At 48.3% G+C, this 14,375-nt stretch overlaps 1 protein-coding gene across 1 annotated transcript; it reads left to right on the top strand.

Moving 5' to 3' along the window:
* Positions 1 to 8,051: 8,051 nt before the first annotated feature.
* Positions 8,052 to 9,051, top strand: LOC128728021 (peritrophin-1-like). Its single transcript, XM_053821847.1, has 2 exons — positions 8,052 to 8,057; positions 8,605 to 9,051. Exons 1-2 carry the CDS (start codon positions 8,052 to 8,054, stop codon positions 9,049 to 9,051), a joined length of 453 nt encoding a protein of 150 aa, XP_053677822.1.
* Positions 9,052 to 14,375: the final 5,324 nt, after the last annotated feature.

The following is a 14,375-nucleotide window of genomic DNA, read 5'->3' on the forward strand; positions in this document are numbered from 1 at the left end:
GCGTTTTCCGCGTGGAAAATCTCCGTAGAGTACTTCATGAGCTTCCTTTATATAAGTACCCTCGTGGGGGAGGATGATTTTGCTTCCTGATCCTCGCATTTTGGTGCATGCTGGCAAACAGGTTTTGATTCGCGTTAATCGCGTGCCGGAGGGATGCTGGAAAGTTTTTCATCTCCCCCCTTAGCACACCCCGGACGGTGTTTGGAAGCGAAAGTCGGGTGGGTTTTGTTAAAGAACAGGTTATTTAGGAGCCTGGACGGTTGCCAAAGACTCACTACCACACACAGCGAGACAAATTATCATCTGCTCATTCCCACCCCAGGTGCAGATCTTAATTTTAATACCAAATTTATTGTAATCAATTTTTGGCAAATTCCTTGCGATGGTCCAACCCCGAAACGAACGGTTGTGGTGTTTATGGACAGGAGAGTGGAAACTGGTTTCGGTTCAGCTTTTCGGCTGGATTTAACCTTCAAAGTGCCCGGGCGAACAGGTTTTCGTGTGCACAAACATAAGGCGCTTCTGGCTCGCAGTAAAGGTCAGGTGTCGTGAAAAAAGGTGTCATAAGAAAAGGATGGCTTTAAAAAGGCTGTTAAATTGAGCGTAAAAACGCGAACTCAAATTGTGCACATTTTCATCTCGTGTTTAAGAGCGAGTAGCGATGAAATTCGATTGTTAAAATAAAGATAAAACCCGCCTTTCAAATGGCTTATAAAACAAGGGCGCCAATGAAAACGGTTTGAGGATGGAGAAATAAAAACGAACACCCTTACTTAAAATCCCCTACTTCCGTATTGTGCCGTGTGACAGATCTTGATTTGGCGCCCTGAAACGTACATTTTCATTGCCCTTTTTTTCCCCCAACTTCCGGAGGCACAACCGCACCACACCCACAAGCGTGCTTCGAGCGTAATGCGGTGGAAAAGTTGTTCATATTTTTATCGGCCCTGCGCTCGGTTGGCCACGATAATGTTGACATGCGGGTGCGTGTGTGGTTAGGTGGGTAGTGAGTGCGCGCACGGGGACATGATGCAATTGACGACATAATGCACCGCAACCGTGCGCAGGGCGCCGTATAGGAAGAACTAATACGGCGGGAAGCAAAACAAGGCAATGATCATTCGCCGTGTCACGGACGGTGCCCTTTCGAGGGAACGAGATCGAGTTTCAGCGCTGGAGGGAGTACGTGGCAATTGGCTGCGATAGACAAGCTTTTCGTTACAGTTGTATGTTTATTTCCTGTACGCCCTATTTGATTAGAAATAGATGTCATGGGTTTTGAAAAAAAAACATGTCCACTACTAATTTAAACTCGCATGAGCTGTTTGAATATTGGTACCAATTTGAACGAGATAAATGCAGGCTTAATTGTAGCCACTTTCCATTCGTAAAGCCATGCCGTCAGCAGAACTTAACCACCCGCTGAATAGGTCTTTACAGAATAAAGATATTCTGCTGGATTTAAAAACGAAACCAAGAAAACACGGTCTCAATCCACTCTGGGATGGAATCCGTCCTGCAGACAACAACAACAGAAAAAATCAGAACTAAAGCGCGAGCTCGCCTTTCATCCACAATCCAGCTCACGTTTTGCAGATTCGCACGTGCTCAGCGACGACCCCGGAAAAGACCGTGAAGAGTGCTTAAAGCTTCCCAGCAGTGGGTGAACAAGGGAGGGAGGCAAGCGTAAAGAAAAAAAAAGGATTCTCATTCAAACACATGCGCCAACTCGTCATCATCGAGGTACTAAGAGAAAAAGAGGCACCGTCATCGTTTCATCGCTAGAGACTCGCTGTGCCTATTGTGGAACAGTTGCCATCCTCGCAGCTTGAAGGATGAATTAAAGGATAAAAGAGCGCACAGACACACACACGAATACTCCTTCCCGTCTTCGTTCAAGCGGAAGCGCATCCGTCGCTGGAAGGTACTCGAAACGTAGCAGGCTGGGAGCGAGTTTTCCTCACGTTCCACGTAACACCGCTTACTACGATGGAGTTTTTCTTCGCTTCAGAAGAAGGCTCGCCTTGAGTTGTGTCAGTTCGCTAACTAACCACCGCCGATGAGGGGACAGTTTTGGTTTTGCAACTTAACTCATTCCAGCTGTCAGCCCGAGTTCGAGTTTCAAGAGCAAAATTATCCTCCATCTGCGACCCACCCCACGGTGGGTGAAGCAAAATGTAGCAAAAAAACAAAGAAAAATAACTCCTCCGCTGCAACCAGACGAGATAACCAGATGAGACGCTGCGGAAGGTTTGTTTTCATTAATTATGCACTCAAATGGATGGAAATGGGTTCGAAATTGGAAACCCTGCGTCGTGAGGATGCGGCAACGCAGCGCATAAAACCGACGCACGCCGCGATGATCGTTATCGAGGAGCGTTTGATGCAAGCGAAACCGTAAATTGCTCGTGCCCCGTGAGTCACCGGTGAGGTTTATTAATTCATTCTCGAGTTACAATTGCGCCTGGCAGGCAGAACTTCACGAAACAAACGGTGCAGTTCGTGGTTTGCGATTGCAATTAGGGTGCAATCAGCCGGAACTGCTCGTGAGTTGGGTGTGGCGGGAGACCTTAACCTCGTGTCGGGGACGTTAGATTTGGGGCCAAGTCGCAATCAACGTTCTGTTCGTTCTGGTTGAGCTCGTACGCTAAGCATAACAACTCATCTGGGTGAGGTGTTTGAATCCAGTAGGCTCTTGAGAACAAAAAGCAGAGAATAGAGTGCAAATGTAGCTAATAAATCCCGCATTTATAATACCACGGAAAACATCCCTTCTGTCTACACACGTTAATGTTGAATTCTTGAATTCCAACACACAACGATGCGAACATCCCTGCCATTCTTGCAGTGATTAAAGCATCATTGAATCATTCAACAACCATTTACCGCTCCATCTGCTTGCTTGTTCGGTGCCAGGTTACGACGATTCACCCATTTAACGAACACAAATCTGTCTGCCAGCTAGATCTCGTAACATAAACGCTCGTAACGTCGGTTTAACGAACCCCTCTTCAGCTCGCGTTCGCGTGTCCGCTTCCGGAAAGCGAAGGCTACGCCAGGACATTCCACCCGCGCCTGTTGAACCCCACACCCTCCTCCTCTGTCTCCCTCACACCAACCCTGTCGTTTATTTACGGTGGTTAAGGGCACGGCCGATGCCTACCCGCGGCTGGGGTTGCACTTGTGAGCGTTGCGCGAATTATTTATAGCACAAAATTTGCCTTCAAACTGTCGGTCACTCGGAACCGATCGAGTGCAGCAGAGAGGGTATGCTGAGGGGGAGGGTCCGAGAGGAGTTCAGTCACATTATGTGACTGAAGCTCAACATCCATCTGGGCTGCTTTCGATGGCATCACGGCTCAGGACCACCCCTAACGACGATGGGCCCTTTAAAACTCGTACGCAACCGAGTGGAGCAACAACAGCAGCAAAAAAAAATCAACACAAACAATCGTGAAGAAAAGCCAATCTCAAATCAAAGGCACGGCAACCACCGGAGGCCGGAGATCGTCCTCCAGGAACCGGGGGCGACCGCGTAATGGGATTTTAATGATAATTGAAAGAGAAAACTGCCGCACCGTGACCGAAAAGCGAACTCGCGCGCACACGATGACGAAATGCGTTTGGATGGGGACTTGGTTTTTAGTATTATTATTGCTCGTCTTCCCCAGCTGGGTTTGATTTGATTTCATGCTTTCTTGACACACCGACCCCACGTGCGCTTTCCTTTTCACTTGTCACGTGGCTCGCCCCTTGATCCTAATGAGGGGATGAGAATTTCCACCCCCACATGGCATCGTGTCCTCGCTTTCGCGTGTGCGTGATTTTTTATGCTCCTCGATTTTTTCGATTTCCGTCACTCGTATTACGGTAGCATGCGGCCCCCCGGCGGCCCTATTTTGCTCCCCTATTTCTGACCGTGCACGAGGGGTAACGCCAGGGGGTTAAAATAAATCCGATTTGTACACGGCGAGAACCGCCATTGTCACGCGATGTCGCCTTCTTCCGTGATTTTCCTTCCCATCAAGGATGGCTTGGATAAGGAAGACAGAAAGAGCGAGAGCGAGAGCGAGAGTGAGAAAAGAGACAAAGAAAGCCACCTTTTCGCGTCTCGTCGGCGGTTGCCTAGCAACCGGAAACGGCGCACTCTCGAGAGGCGTCACTATCGCGGCCATATCGCGGTTGGTGACGGTGAATTTATATAATTACAACGCGTTTAGGTGAAAGCGGGCGGGCAGCGATAGAGAATGCGGCGTTCGAATGGCTTAGTGCCCCGGGTTTTTCCAGCCCATTCTCCCAACCCAACCGCAACGTGGAGGCCGGCTTCGCAACACCACAAATCATAACATGCCATATTTTGCGCTATCAAACCGTGGCCAAGGGCCGTCCGTAAACCACCGTGGTAGGGAGATTATTTAATCTCCTCGTCATGGGCACCAAAACACTGGTCTCCCTATCCGTGGGGTTCGAAACGGACGCACTTTCACCCCTATGGTTAGGCGGGAAATTGGTCTCTTCCAGTCACACACTTTGAGCAAAACTACCTATGGAATCGAACACGCCGGGATGGTACTATTTAACGAATTGTACTATTTAACACATTCGGGATTTTGACCCCCTTTTTCCACTGTTGATGCACTAATATCGCTGTTTCACTTCGTGCACTTGTGTCAATTTTTCTCACGGTTGTTCACGATGGCGCGCACAGGAAAAAACCGAAACCGAATCGAAATGTGGAGCAAAAAGACGTGCATAAATGAAAAAACACCCTGGAAACGAGCGGACGCGCAAATGTTGCCGCAAGGGAAGCTCGGGAGCGCGAAGCGCTGGCCTTCCGTTTGCGCAAAGATCGGAACGAAAAATAAAGCATCCGAGTCGCGGACCGGGCGCACGAACCCTCCCGGTCGCACAGTGGGAGTGGCGTTTGGCCGACATAATTTGCCCACCGAAATAATGATATTCTTGATATTATACAAATTTCGCCATCGAGAAAATGTTAACATAATTATTACATCTTCTGGTAAGTAGTATTTAAACTAGAGTTCAATTATAATAGAGAGAAAAATTAATAATTATTTTAGTCATTGATAGAATCATCCCGAGGCATAAAAGTAATATTGGTTAATATCGTTTGAATATAAATTATATCTCTTACATAAAGCAATTACCTATGTAACTGGGAAAAAATGATCTTAACAGTATAGAAAAAAATTTGACAAAAATTCCCATATTTCTTATACTTAAGTATTTCAATTAGACTACTTGAACATATACTAAATTATTGTGTATTATAAATATAGTACATTTATGTATAAGTTAATGCACTACGACCCTAAGGTATGAAGGGTTAAACTGCATTTGACTGCCATAGTGCATTGTAACGCTCCGTAACGACCCAAACAAACAGCTGTCGGGCGAATGCTCTCTCTATTTGTCTCTCTTACTCTCTCGTTATGTTTATGCTTCTCCCGTAACGACTAACGTCGTTACTGCACATAACGCCGCTGTGAAACGTTCTGAGCTGAACATTGTAACGCATGTGGCGCATGTTACAAAGGGTGTAGTCAACACGTGCATGGAAAATTCAAAATTTTAAGGCACAATTTTCACAGAGAATGTAAAAGGCATGGTAACGCTTTAAACAATATTTCAAGAGAATTATTTCTTGCACTTTTCGGTATAAAAATATAATTAAATCTTCCTTAAGCGTTCATATCTCTGGTAGAAAAATCACGTCATTTCCTTTTGGTTATTCAGATCAAACGCACCCTTATTGAACAATAGGTTTATTTTCTACCAAATTACCACTAACGATGGCTTCAAGTTTTAGACACAGCTATCATTTTGCTCCTATAAAACCTGTTAGGCACATTTTAATATCACTGGGAATCGGAACGATTCCGCATCTAATTCATATTTAACGATGGCTTCAACCGGCCAAACTTGACACACGGAAGCCGAAAATTATCATCCATCTCGTATGACATCACGAGCCCAAATTGCGAACCCTCTGCCTTGTTTCTCGACTCTCTCTCTCTCTCTCTCTCTCTCTCTCTTCTCCTCATCCACGACATGGCTACGGTTGACCCTCGGAGGCCCAGGGCACGGATTTTTATATTGTTTTCGCGCGCGCCCAACCGAAACGAACCACCCCGCGGAAATGCCGCGGAAGTAGTCAGCCATGTGAAGGCGAGAAATAGAAAAAAAACCTCCAGCAAAACAGCAACACCGGCTGGGTCCTTCCACCGAAGAAGCGACTACGCGTTAGAAAATCTGACCGCTCCCAGTTGTCGCTTGGCAAGAACGTTCCAGCGTCACGCTTCGCCAACTGATACTCTAGCTGGTGGCTGTATTTCCCTTGTTTTCCCAACACACTTAACTCCCTCCCTTTGGGGTGGAAACCACCAGTCTCTCGCTGGTGGTTTTTCTTACCAGCGCACTTGAGTCTGTGAGAACGGGCTTAGATACAAGCCACCTGTTAGATGTTGTGACCCTCCTGGGTTGGAAAGGGGCCCATGAAAAAGGGACAGCGGCACGAGTTTCTGCTCGACGATGCAGTGACGTCACGGTTAGGTGGGTTTTAATGAAAGAACTAACTGTACCGCGCCCAACGAGTGCAACCCCGACAATCCGGAGGGTGCAGTTGTTGTTGCGCTCCGTCCCTTTTTTTTTGTTGTAATAATGAACTTCTCCACCGAACCGGACGGGGGATCGTTCGATGGATGGATCTGTAGCCGAGAAAGTGGTTGTTTCAGGTGACGGTGGGGGATAAAATACACATTCAGCAAAAAAAAAACACACAATGGCATTTTGTTGGCTGAAAACAGCTACAACGGTGGTACTGTAGGTACATAAACGATCGCATCGTGTTCGGTTGTACAGCTTGAATTAATGCATTTATTATATTCCACGCAATCGATCGAACAGCAATTGTGCCACATCGGAATCGATGTCTCAAGCGCGAGCATAATAATGCAGACGGATTTGAAATTAAAATCGTACCGCATTATGAATAATTCCCACTTGAACAGCGCGTTCGATCGCGCGTGGTTTGATCCGCCTTTCGACCTTCGACTGTCGTTCGATCTGTCGCCGTACCGAGCGGTTTACATTAGCTGCAGAACGCCCAACCCCTCGGGAGGGGGCGCAATTAGCTTTCTGAATGGAATAATCGAAATAGCAACAACGACAGCAAACAAACAAAAAGTCCCGATCGAACGTTGGTGAATGCTGAAACGTTGCCGCGATCGAACGCAACACCCCTCACATCATCCGACACTCGACCCACGCGAATGCTGCGAAAAACAGCCCCAGCAAATGGTGGAAAATTCGGTGACCCAATTTGAAGCGTTTCCCGCTTTTTGTGCGCCTTTTCGCTTCTCTCTGGACGCTCGAATTGAAGCCACACTACCAGAGCCTCAGCTCCAGAGGGAGCACAATTCGGGGGTTTCAATGGGTGTTATTGTTTTTAATTCCGCTTATTTGCGCCCCGCTTGTGGAGCCAGCGTAATTAGATCGCACCAGCTGGTACAACAATTACTCATCGATCGCGTTTGCGTACGTGCGTAGGCAGTGGGTGGGTTGCGGCAGAAATGGTAGGTGTAACAAAACGGTCCATGTCGTTGCGCGTTTTTAAGGGATTGCTATCCCGATGTGAGTTGGAATAACAGTGGCTCCATTTGGGGTGGTTTATCTTTTCGGTTTGATTTTCGACCACGGGAGAAAATCGCCATCGATTAGGTAGAAAATTCCTGAAATTATCGCAACGCTAACGGCAACCATCCGAGGGTTGATTAATTGTAACGATTCGGTTGTTGTTCCCATCGCGGCCAATTGTTGATGATGATCTTTATAGCGAGAGCTATAACTCTTCAAAAGTGAAATCTTCATCGAGCATGCTTTGAACAGAGACGCAATTTAGCCTAAAACAAATTCAAACGGTGAACGTTGCGTGTATTTTTAAGACATTAATTTTCAAATAAAAAAAGGAAATAATTACACAAACATTGCGTTTGAGCATAGACAGTAGACACGTTGATGAAAAAAGAAACATGTCGGTTAGATCCAAGTAGGCCTATGCTCGTCACCGATCTTCAACACCTACTGCGATAGAGCGACCGGCGTACATCACTCGAAATGACGTAAGCATATTTTTTGCATTGCTCAACCGATTTCATTCATCGATTTCTGCCCCTGCTCCATATTGCCCGACACGGCCACGAAACGCGAATGACCCCGCACAACGGCATCTCCGCCACATGGCGATCGATCACAATCGCATAAAAACCCGCCCGTTCCGTCTTTCAACGTCCGATAGTTGCATCTTTGATGTCCGGTAGACAGCTAGTACAAGCTCCCGAAGGTCCCGTGGCGCATGTGGCGCGTGTACGCGAGTCTACGCGAGTGATAAGGACAGCCCACCGAGAGGTCGCAAAAACGATGATGGATGATAATGTTGCCGGCACGTTATCGGGTTTTTGGGGGTGCAAGACGTTATAAAATCAGGTGACTTCCTGATACGGCTCTTACTAGTTTCTTGCCACGCGTAGTAGTGGATGCGTTGTTTCACGATGAAAGGTAGCTGCGTGGCTTGATCGCGACCAGGCTTGTTATATCGTCTCTTATCCTTTTGGTATCCTTCCAGGAACCGCATCACCACCACGGATGCTGGCCGCTGTTCTAGTGCTGGCAATCGCCCTCATCCAGCTGGGAGCTGGTGAGCCAACTTGCAACCCAACCGGTCGGTATCTGGTAGAGAACCCACGAGATTGCCGTTCGTACTACTACTGCTTCGATGGTCAACCGATCTTCGGTACGTGTGGGCCGGGTCATCGGTTTGACGCTTGGCGCCAATCCTGCCAACAATCGACGGTGCAAGAGTGCTTTCCTTGCCCATCCTCCGGAGCCATCAATATGCCCCATCCGACGTCCTGTGGCAAGTTTGTGCTGTGCTTCCAGGGTGTAGCTCATGAGCGATCGTGCCCGACAGGACTCCTGTTCAACCGGCAGCTCGCTCAGTGCGATCTATCCTCGAATGTGAGCTGCTCCTAAACGGCAGCTCGCAACCGCATCGTTAATGGTCTAGCTTTACTCCAGCAAACGTACGAAATTTGGCAGCAAAAAATCCCGTAGAATCGGTGGTGTGACATTCCCAAAACAACATAAAAACGAAACAAAATCAACGTATCCAAATCTAGCTCTAGGAACGTCGGTGCTGACGACGGTTGGTGGTGGTGACGGTGGTCGTGGTGTTAGTGTGACGGTGCTACTACTATGTGTATAGCGAATAAATAGTAAGTGATGAATTCCATGCCACGCTCGTTCGCAAGGGGTTTTCTCCTCCCACCGGATGTGGGGTGTGCCGATTCCTCACGCGATCGCTGAACGCACGCACGCACGCACGCACGAACTTTCCCTTACGATCGGCACGAGGGCACCACGGGTCCGGGTTTTCTCTCCCGGGACCGGATCTTTCGGTCGTGCGTTTTTCGGTTGCCTTATTTTAGCCAACATCTCCATGCGTTCGCTTTTGCATTCTCTTCATCTAATTTTGCTTCAATCGCAAGGCGAACGATCAGTGTACTCGATCGAGTCGAACGATCGGCGGGATTTGTTTAATAACTATTTTCATTCCACAGCCAAAACCAACCCCACATGGGGAGGATGCGCTCACGTAAGCCCGGGAATTTGGGAAGAACCTCAACCGGGCGAGGCGTTGGAATGGAATTTGGATTTTGGAAAGTTACGCCGGAACCAGTTTTCGGGTGGTGCGGCCTTCAACGGGTTACGTTGTTGCTTTGCCGCCTTTTGCCGGAGGGGCCGTGAAGAAAATTGCTTTCGATGCGACCTGGGGACGGTGGTTGGGTGCCATCGTTGGTACGGAACGGCTGGGGGACTGTTCTCTCGATTTATTATCACCCTGCTTTTTGTTTCTTTCGTTCGGCCGTTACACTTCGTTTGATGGATTATGTCGGGGGAAGGTTGTGATAAATTTATTAGATTTGGTTGGATTTTGGGATTTCTGTACCTTTTCAAAGTGTTCTTTCTTTTGAATTAATGTTTCACTGGGTATGAAGAGCTTTTGAAATCGAACATTTAAAAAGCTTCGTTAGAAAAGCTTTAAAATGCATTGAAAATTCAAAACCAACAGATCTCTGGATATAGAAAGAAATATGATCTAGGAATTAAGAACAGGTTTGCTCGAAGTCCGGTGGAAAATCGGTGGGAAAGCCTGAAACTGGAGACCAACACTTACAGCCACCCAACCATAAAAGCCACCCCTTTAAGAAATTATCTAACATTTCACCCCTCGCGAAGCAACAAAAAAAAAACACGCAATCTAAATATCCATTATTAACGATTATGCGTAGCTCCATCATTACAATTTAATGATCGGAAATGGTGTGATGGCGAATTTTCCGACAAAAAGCAAACGCGTCGCTCCGTTTTGTGAGCATTTATTCCCTCTTTTGCATGGCGAACGTGAAACACTTTCCCGAGGACGCCAAAGAAGCGTACATTCGAAGGAACCCACTCGTCGATAATGCGCCACCGGAGTTGCCCGGGTTGCGAGTCGTTGATAAAGCATTCCGGCCAATAGGGTGGATGGGAGCCAACACTTTCACTGTAGGGGTGGTTCGATTGCGCGCGGATTTCGCCCATGCCTCAGCATGGCCCGTCGCCCGGTCGAGCAGTCGATTTGTGTTTGGAAATGATCGATGGATGTGCCGTTTTAGGATGGCGAGCCGATTGGGAGGGTGGTTTGGGGTTCGCGCGCATAAACATTCCACCCGAGCCGCCCGCATTAGAAAGTGAATCGAAACGTCGGCCGCATGAGATGCGAATTAATATTGGCAAGTCGCGTCGGCGGTAATGAGCGACCACCTGTGGGCTTTTGTTGCATTATTCCACCCGAGCCACCGCATCGCGAGGCGGAATTTCGTACGGGTGGAAATAAAAACCAGCGCGAAAAAGTGGACTATTTCCCTCCGCAAGGCAAGCGGGTTCGTCGCTCGGAGCTTGCCTGCTGTCACCGGGTTGACGCTTTCGATTTTTTAATCTTCATGAAAGGCTTCAAACGCAACCATTCATGACTGCGGTCGACGTAAACCAAACGCCGCCTACACATGGGTTGGGATTTTAATGCAAGTTTTTGCTCTTTTCTTTCACCTTCTCTCTCTCTCGAGAAGTCATTCGATCGCTCGCTCCCGTATAATAAACGCGATAATACCAGCACTCCTTGAGCCATTAAACGAGGTAGGCTGTGGAGTAGGTTGCATAGCAACCTCAACACCACTCAAAACCATTACTTTTCCACCGCAAAAATGGGGGAGTTTCGCACCGATTTGGCGAGCCGATTAGATGTGGCGTCGCGATCGGGAACTGCAAAAATAAAACATCCCTCTCGCCCGGTGGAAAAGCCCCAAAAAGCAACATCCTAACCTCGATACGTGAGCCACTCAAACCGCTGCGAGCAGATGATGGTTGAAGCACGCAGCTCAAAAAGGCACTAGAAAAATGGCAAACCGTTCGCGCGTATTCTTCGCGATTTACCCCATCGATAGAGAGAACGGTGCTAGGCGAAGTAGAGACCACCTCTTACCTTGACTTTCTTTACGCTTCACCAGCTTTTCGGTGGTGGTATTTTGCTTGTGTGTCTGTCTCTCAACCACTGATGTAGGTCATCGGGGGCCGTTTCGATCGAATGCAATCGACCACGCGGCCTCCCCCCTGGTGGTGGTGGAGTTCTGCTATTTTCGGTACGGTTTCGCGCGAACCCCTTTGGAATGCGGTAACCTCTGCGCAACACGCGATCACCTTCTCCTTGCTGGTGGTATCGAGTGAAGATCCACCCCTGGCAAAACTCCGTGACCGTGGAACCGAATGGGGTTGGGGGCGTCTTTATTCGTCCACGACGGGATCGCATAGACCGAAACGGATGGATCGGTTTGATTGGATTCGTGGATCTGACGCCTGAGCCGATACTTTTGAAGGCTGGGAGGCTTGAAAGTAAAGCACCAAAATTCTGAGGCACTTTTGGAGGGAAAATCGCTAGACGGGAACGATCGAGTGGACCTGATTGAAGCGTCCAATGGGTACAGTTTTTTCTTCACTGATCGCACAAAATTGATCGTTTGCAAAGGCAGAACGAGAGTCGAGGTTTGTTTCTCACGGGGAAAATTTAACATTTAACGAAACCGCGAACGAAGGCAAATATGATTTGCAATTCAATTCCAACCCGACGCCACACTGTAAACACAATTTATCTTCCAAAAAAAACCAACAGCGGGCGGTTTGGAAACAATGCGGCGTAATGTTTCATGCCTTCCATCCGTACCGTGGGCAAAACGAGAGTCGTTTTTTTTTTCTTCGCTCCCCAACCCAATGGAGACAATACCGGGCTGGTCGAGCTTTCGACCCTAGCCTCCCTTGCCTCGAGGTGGGAAATTACCAGTACCGTTTTTCTTTGCCCTCTGCCACAGTTATGAGACCTGGATTTTTGTTTGAAGATGTGCATCTCGGAACGCGAAGCCCCAAAAGCAACCCGAAACCGGTCCGGAGGGATGCCCTGCCGATGGGGCATCTTTGCCACAACTCGGTCAGCTTTCATCGTTTCGTCAAACAAGACAGATGATAGTGGCAAAAACGTGAAGCGGTGAAATCCTAACCCGATCTCTCGTTGCGATCAGTGTCGTAAAGTTTTCAAAATTACCCCCTCCTCGAAAGGGTGCAAAAGTGTTGCAGGGTGGGAGTTGAGAAGGTGACTGAGAGAGTTCACACGGCGTCATGGCATCAGGGTAATGGCCTGACACCATCTGATCGAGAGACACGCCAGCCTCGGCAGGATAAAGATCATTCTGGTGCATCCATGATGAGAAGTCTGCGTGTCATTTAAATGTTTTCCACCAAAAAGAAAGACATAGAGCCATTTCTGACCAGAAGTAATACTCTGAGGAACGAATGAAATCACGTAGAATTTGTTTTTTTGAATAAAATAGCTCAGCTAATTTCAAAAAGACACCAATAAAGTACATTTATTTGAATTCCAAAGCGATACGATCGCCGATAAACTGCCACCTCGTGTTCCTCGCCATCACGTACGCTACGTGACGCAGCTCGGCACGGAATGTGCAAACAAAAAAACCCTAAAAGGACATTGTGAACGAGAAAAACATACCAAACTGTCTGCATCGCCGCCAGTCCCGGCCGCCGCCGTGCCGTTACTCATTGTATCCGATCGGGTCGACGGCAGCGTACGCCGGATCGGTGTTCCATAATCCGGCCCCTGGGATGGAAAAGGATTGCTGCAGGATCTGCTGTCTACCTTCGCCCAAACGTCAACAGCTTAACGACGACAAATCGCTTATCGGCGTGTTTAAAGCCACACAATTTCACAGCTCCGTACGATGCACAATAAATCCTACTCGATGACGGGTGCACTTTCACATTTCCTTCACGCCCAGATGCGAAGGGGTCGGGGCGTTACCGACGGCTGGGCATCAGCCAATTTTCCACCACGCACAAACACCCACACACACACACGCTTGCTCGTGGGCCACCGAAAAACCCGCGACACTGAGCCGCATTCGAGCTGCATCCGAGAGAGCTGCACGTCACGATCGTCTGCGCAGACGAACACGATCACTGAAGGCCTCCGGGCTTCATGCACACGCTCGATATCGAATTTTCACTTTTCACCGGCTCACGAAAAACGCACTCACATACACTCACACACACACGCACACAATCAGCCACGCGTCACACCCGAACGGATTGGGCTTCGAGTTGAGGTGGTTGAGATCGAAAACTTCCAACGCTCGATCGGCTCCGGAGGCTTTCGCTCGGTGTAGCAATGTTTTGTACAAACTCTAGCTCACAACCATTTCGCTCTCTCTCTCTCTCTCTCTCTCTCGCTCTGTCTCACTCCCGGATGGGTTTCCCCGGCATCAAAATGGGGTGGGAAAATTTCTCCCGCCTCAGCTCGCGAACGCACGGTACAAGACGCTCGATTTGTAAGCAAACACGCTGCGAGGGCCAGGATTCGGTGGCGATGGTGCTTGCAGACCGTGTTTAATGATTTGCACTTGTTCCTGCTTCGGTTTTGTGGAGCACCGGTTGGCTGGCCGTCAAATCTGTCGTGTTTGGTCTCGTGTGCGGCACCTGCAAGCGAGGGAAAGAGCGTGAGATGAAGCATACTTTCTCTTGTTTGAGCGAGAGTTCTGGTGTAGAAAATGCTGTACTGGGCAGCATATGTTCACGAGCCGGACACACTTTTCCCTCGTTAAACATCTTATCGGAAAATGAGGGGGGGGGGGGAAACATCCCACCTTGTTAAGGGCCATATATTTCGAAGCATCGGAAACTTTCTGGCAAAA

Source organism: Anopheles nili, chromosome 2, assembly GCF_943737925.1.
Source record: "Anopheles nili chromosome 2, idAnoNiliSN_F5_01, whole genome shotgun sequence".
Taxonomy (NCBI): domain Eukaryota; kingdom Metazoa; phylum Arthropoda; class Insecta; order Diptera; family Culicidae; genus Anopheles; species Anopheles nili.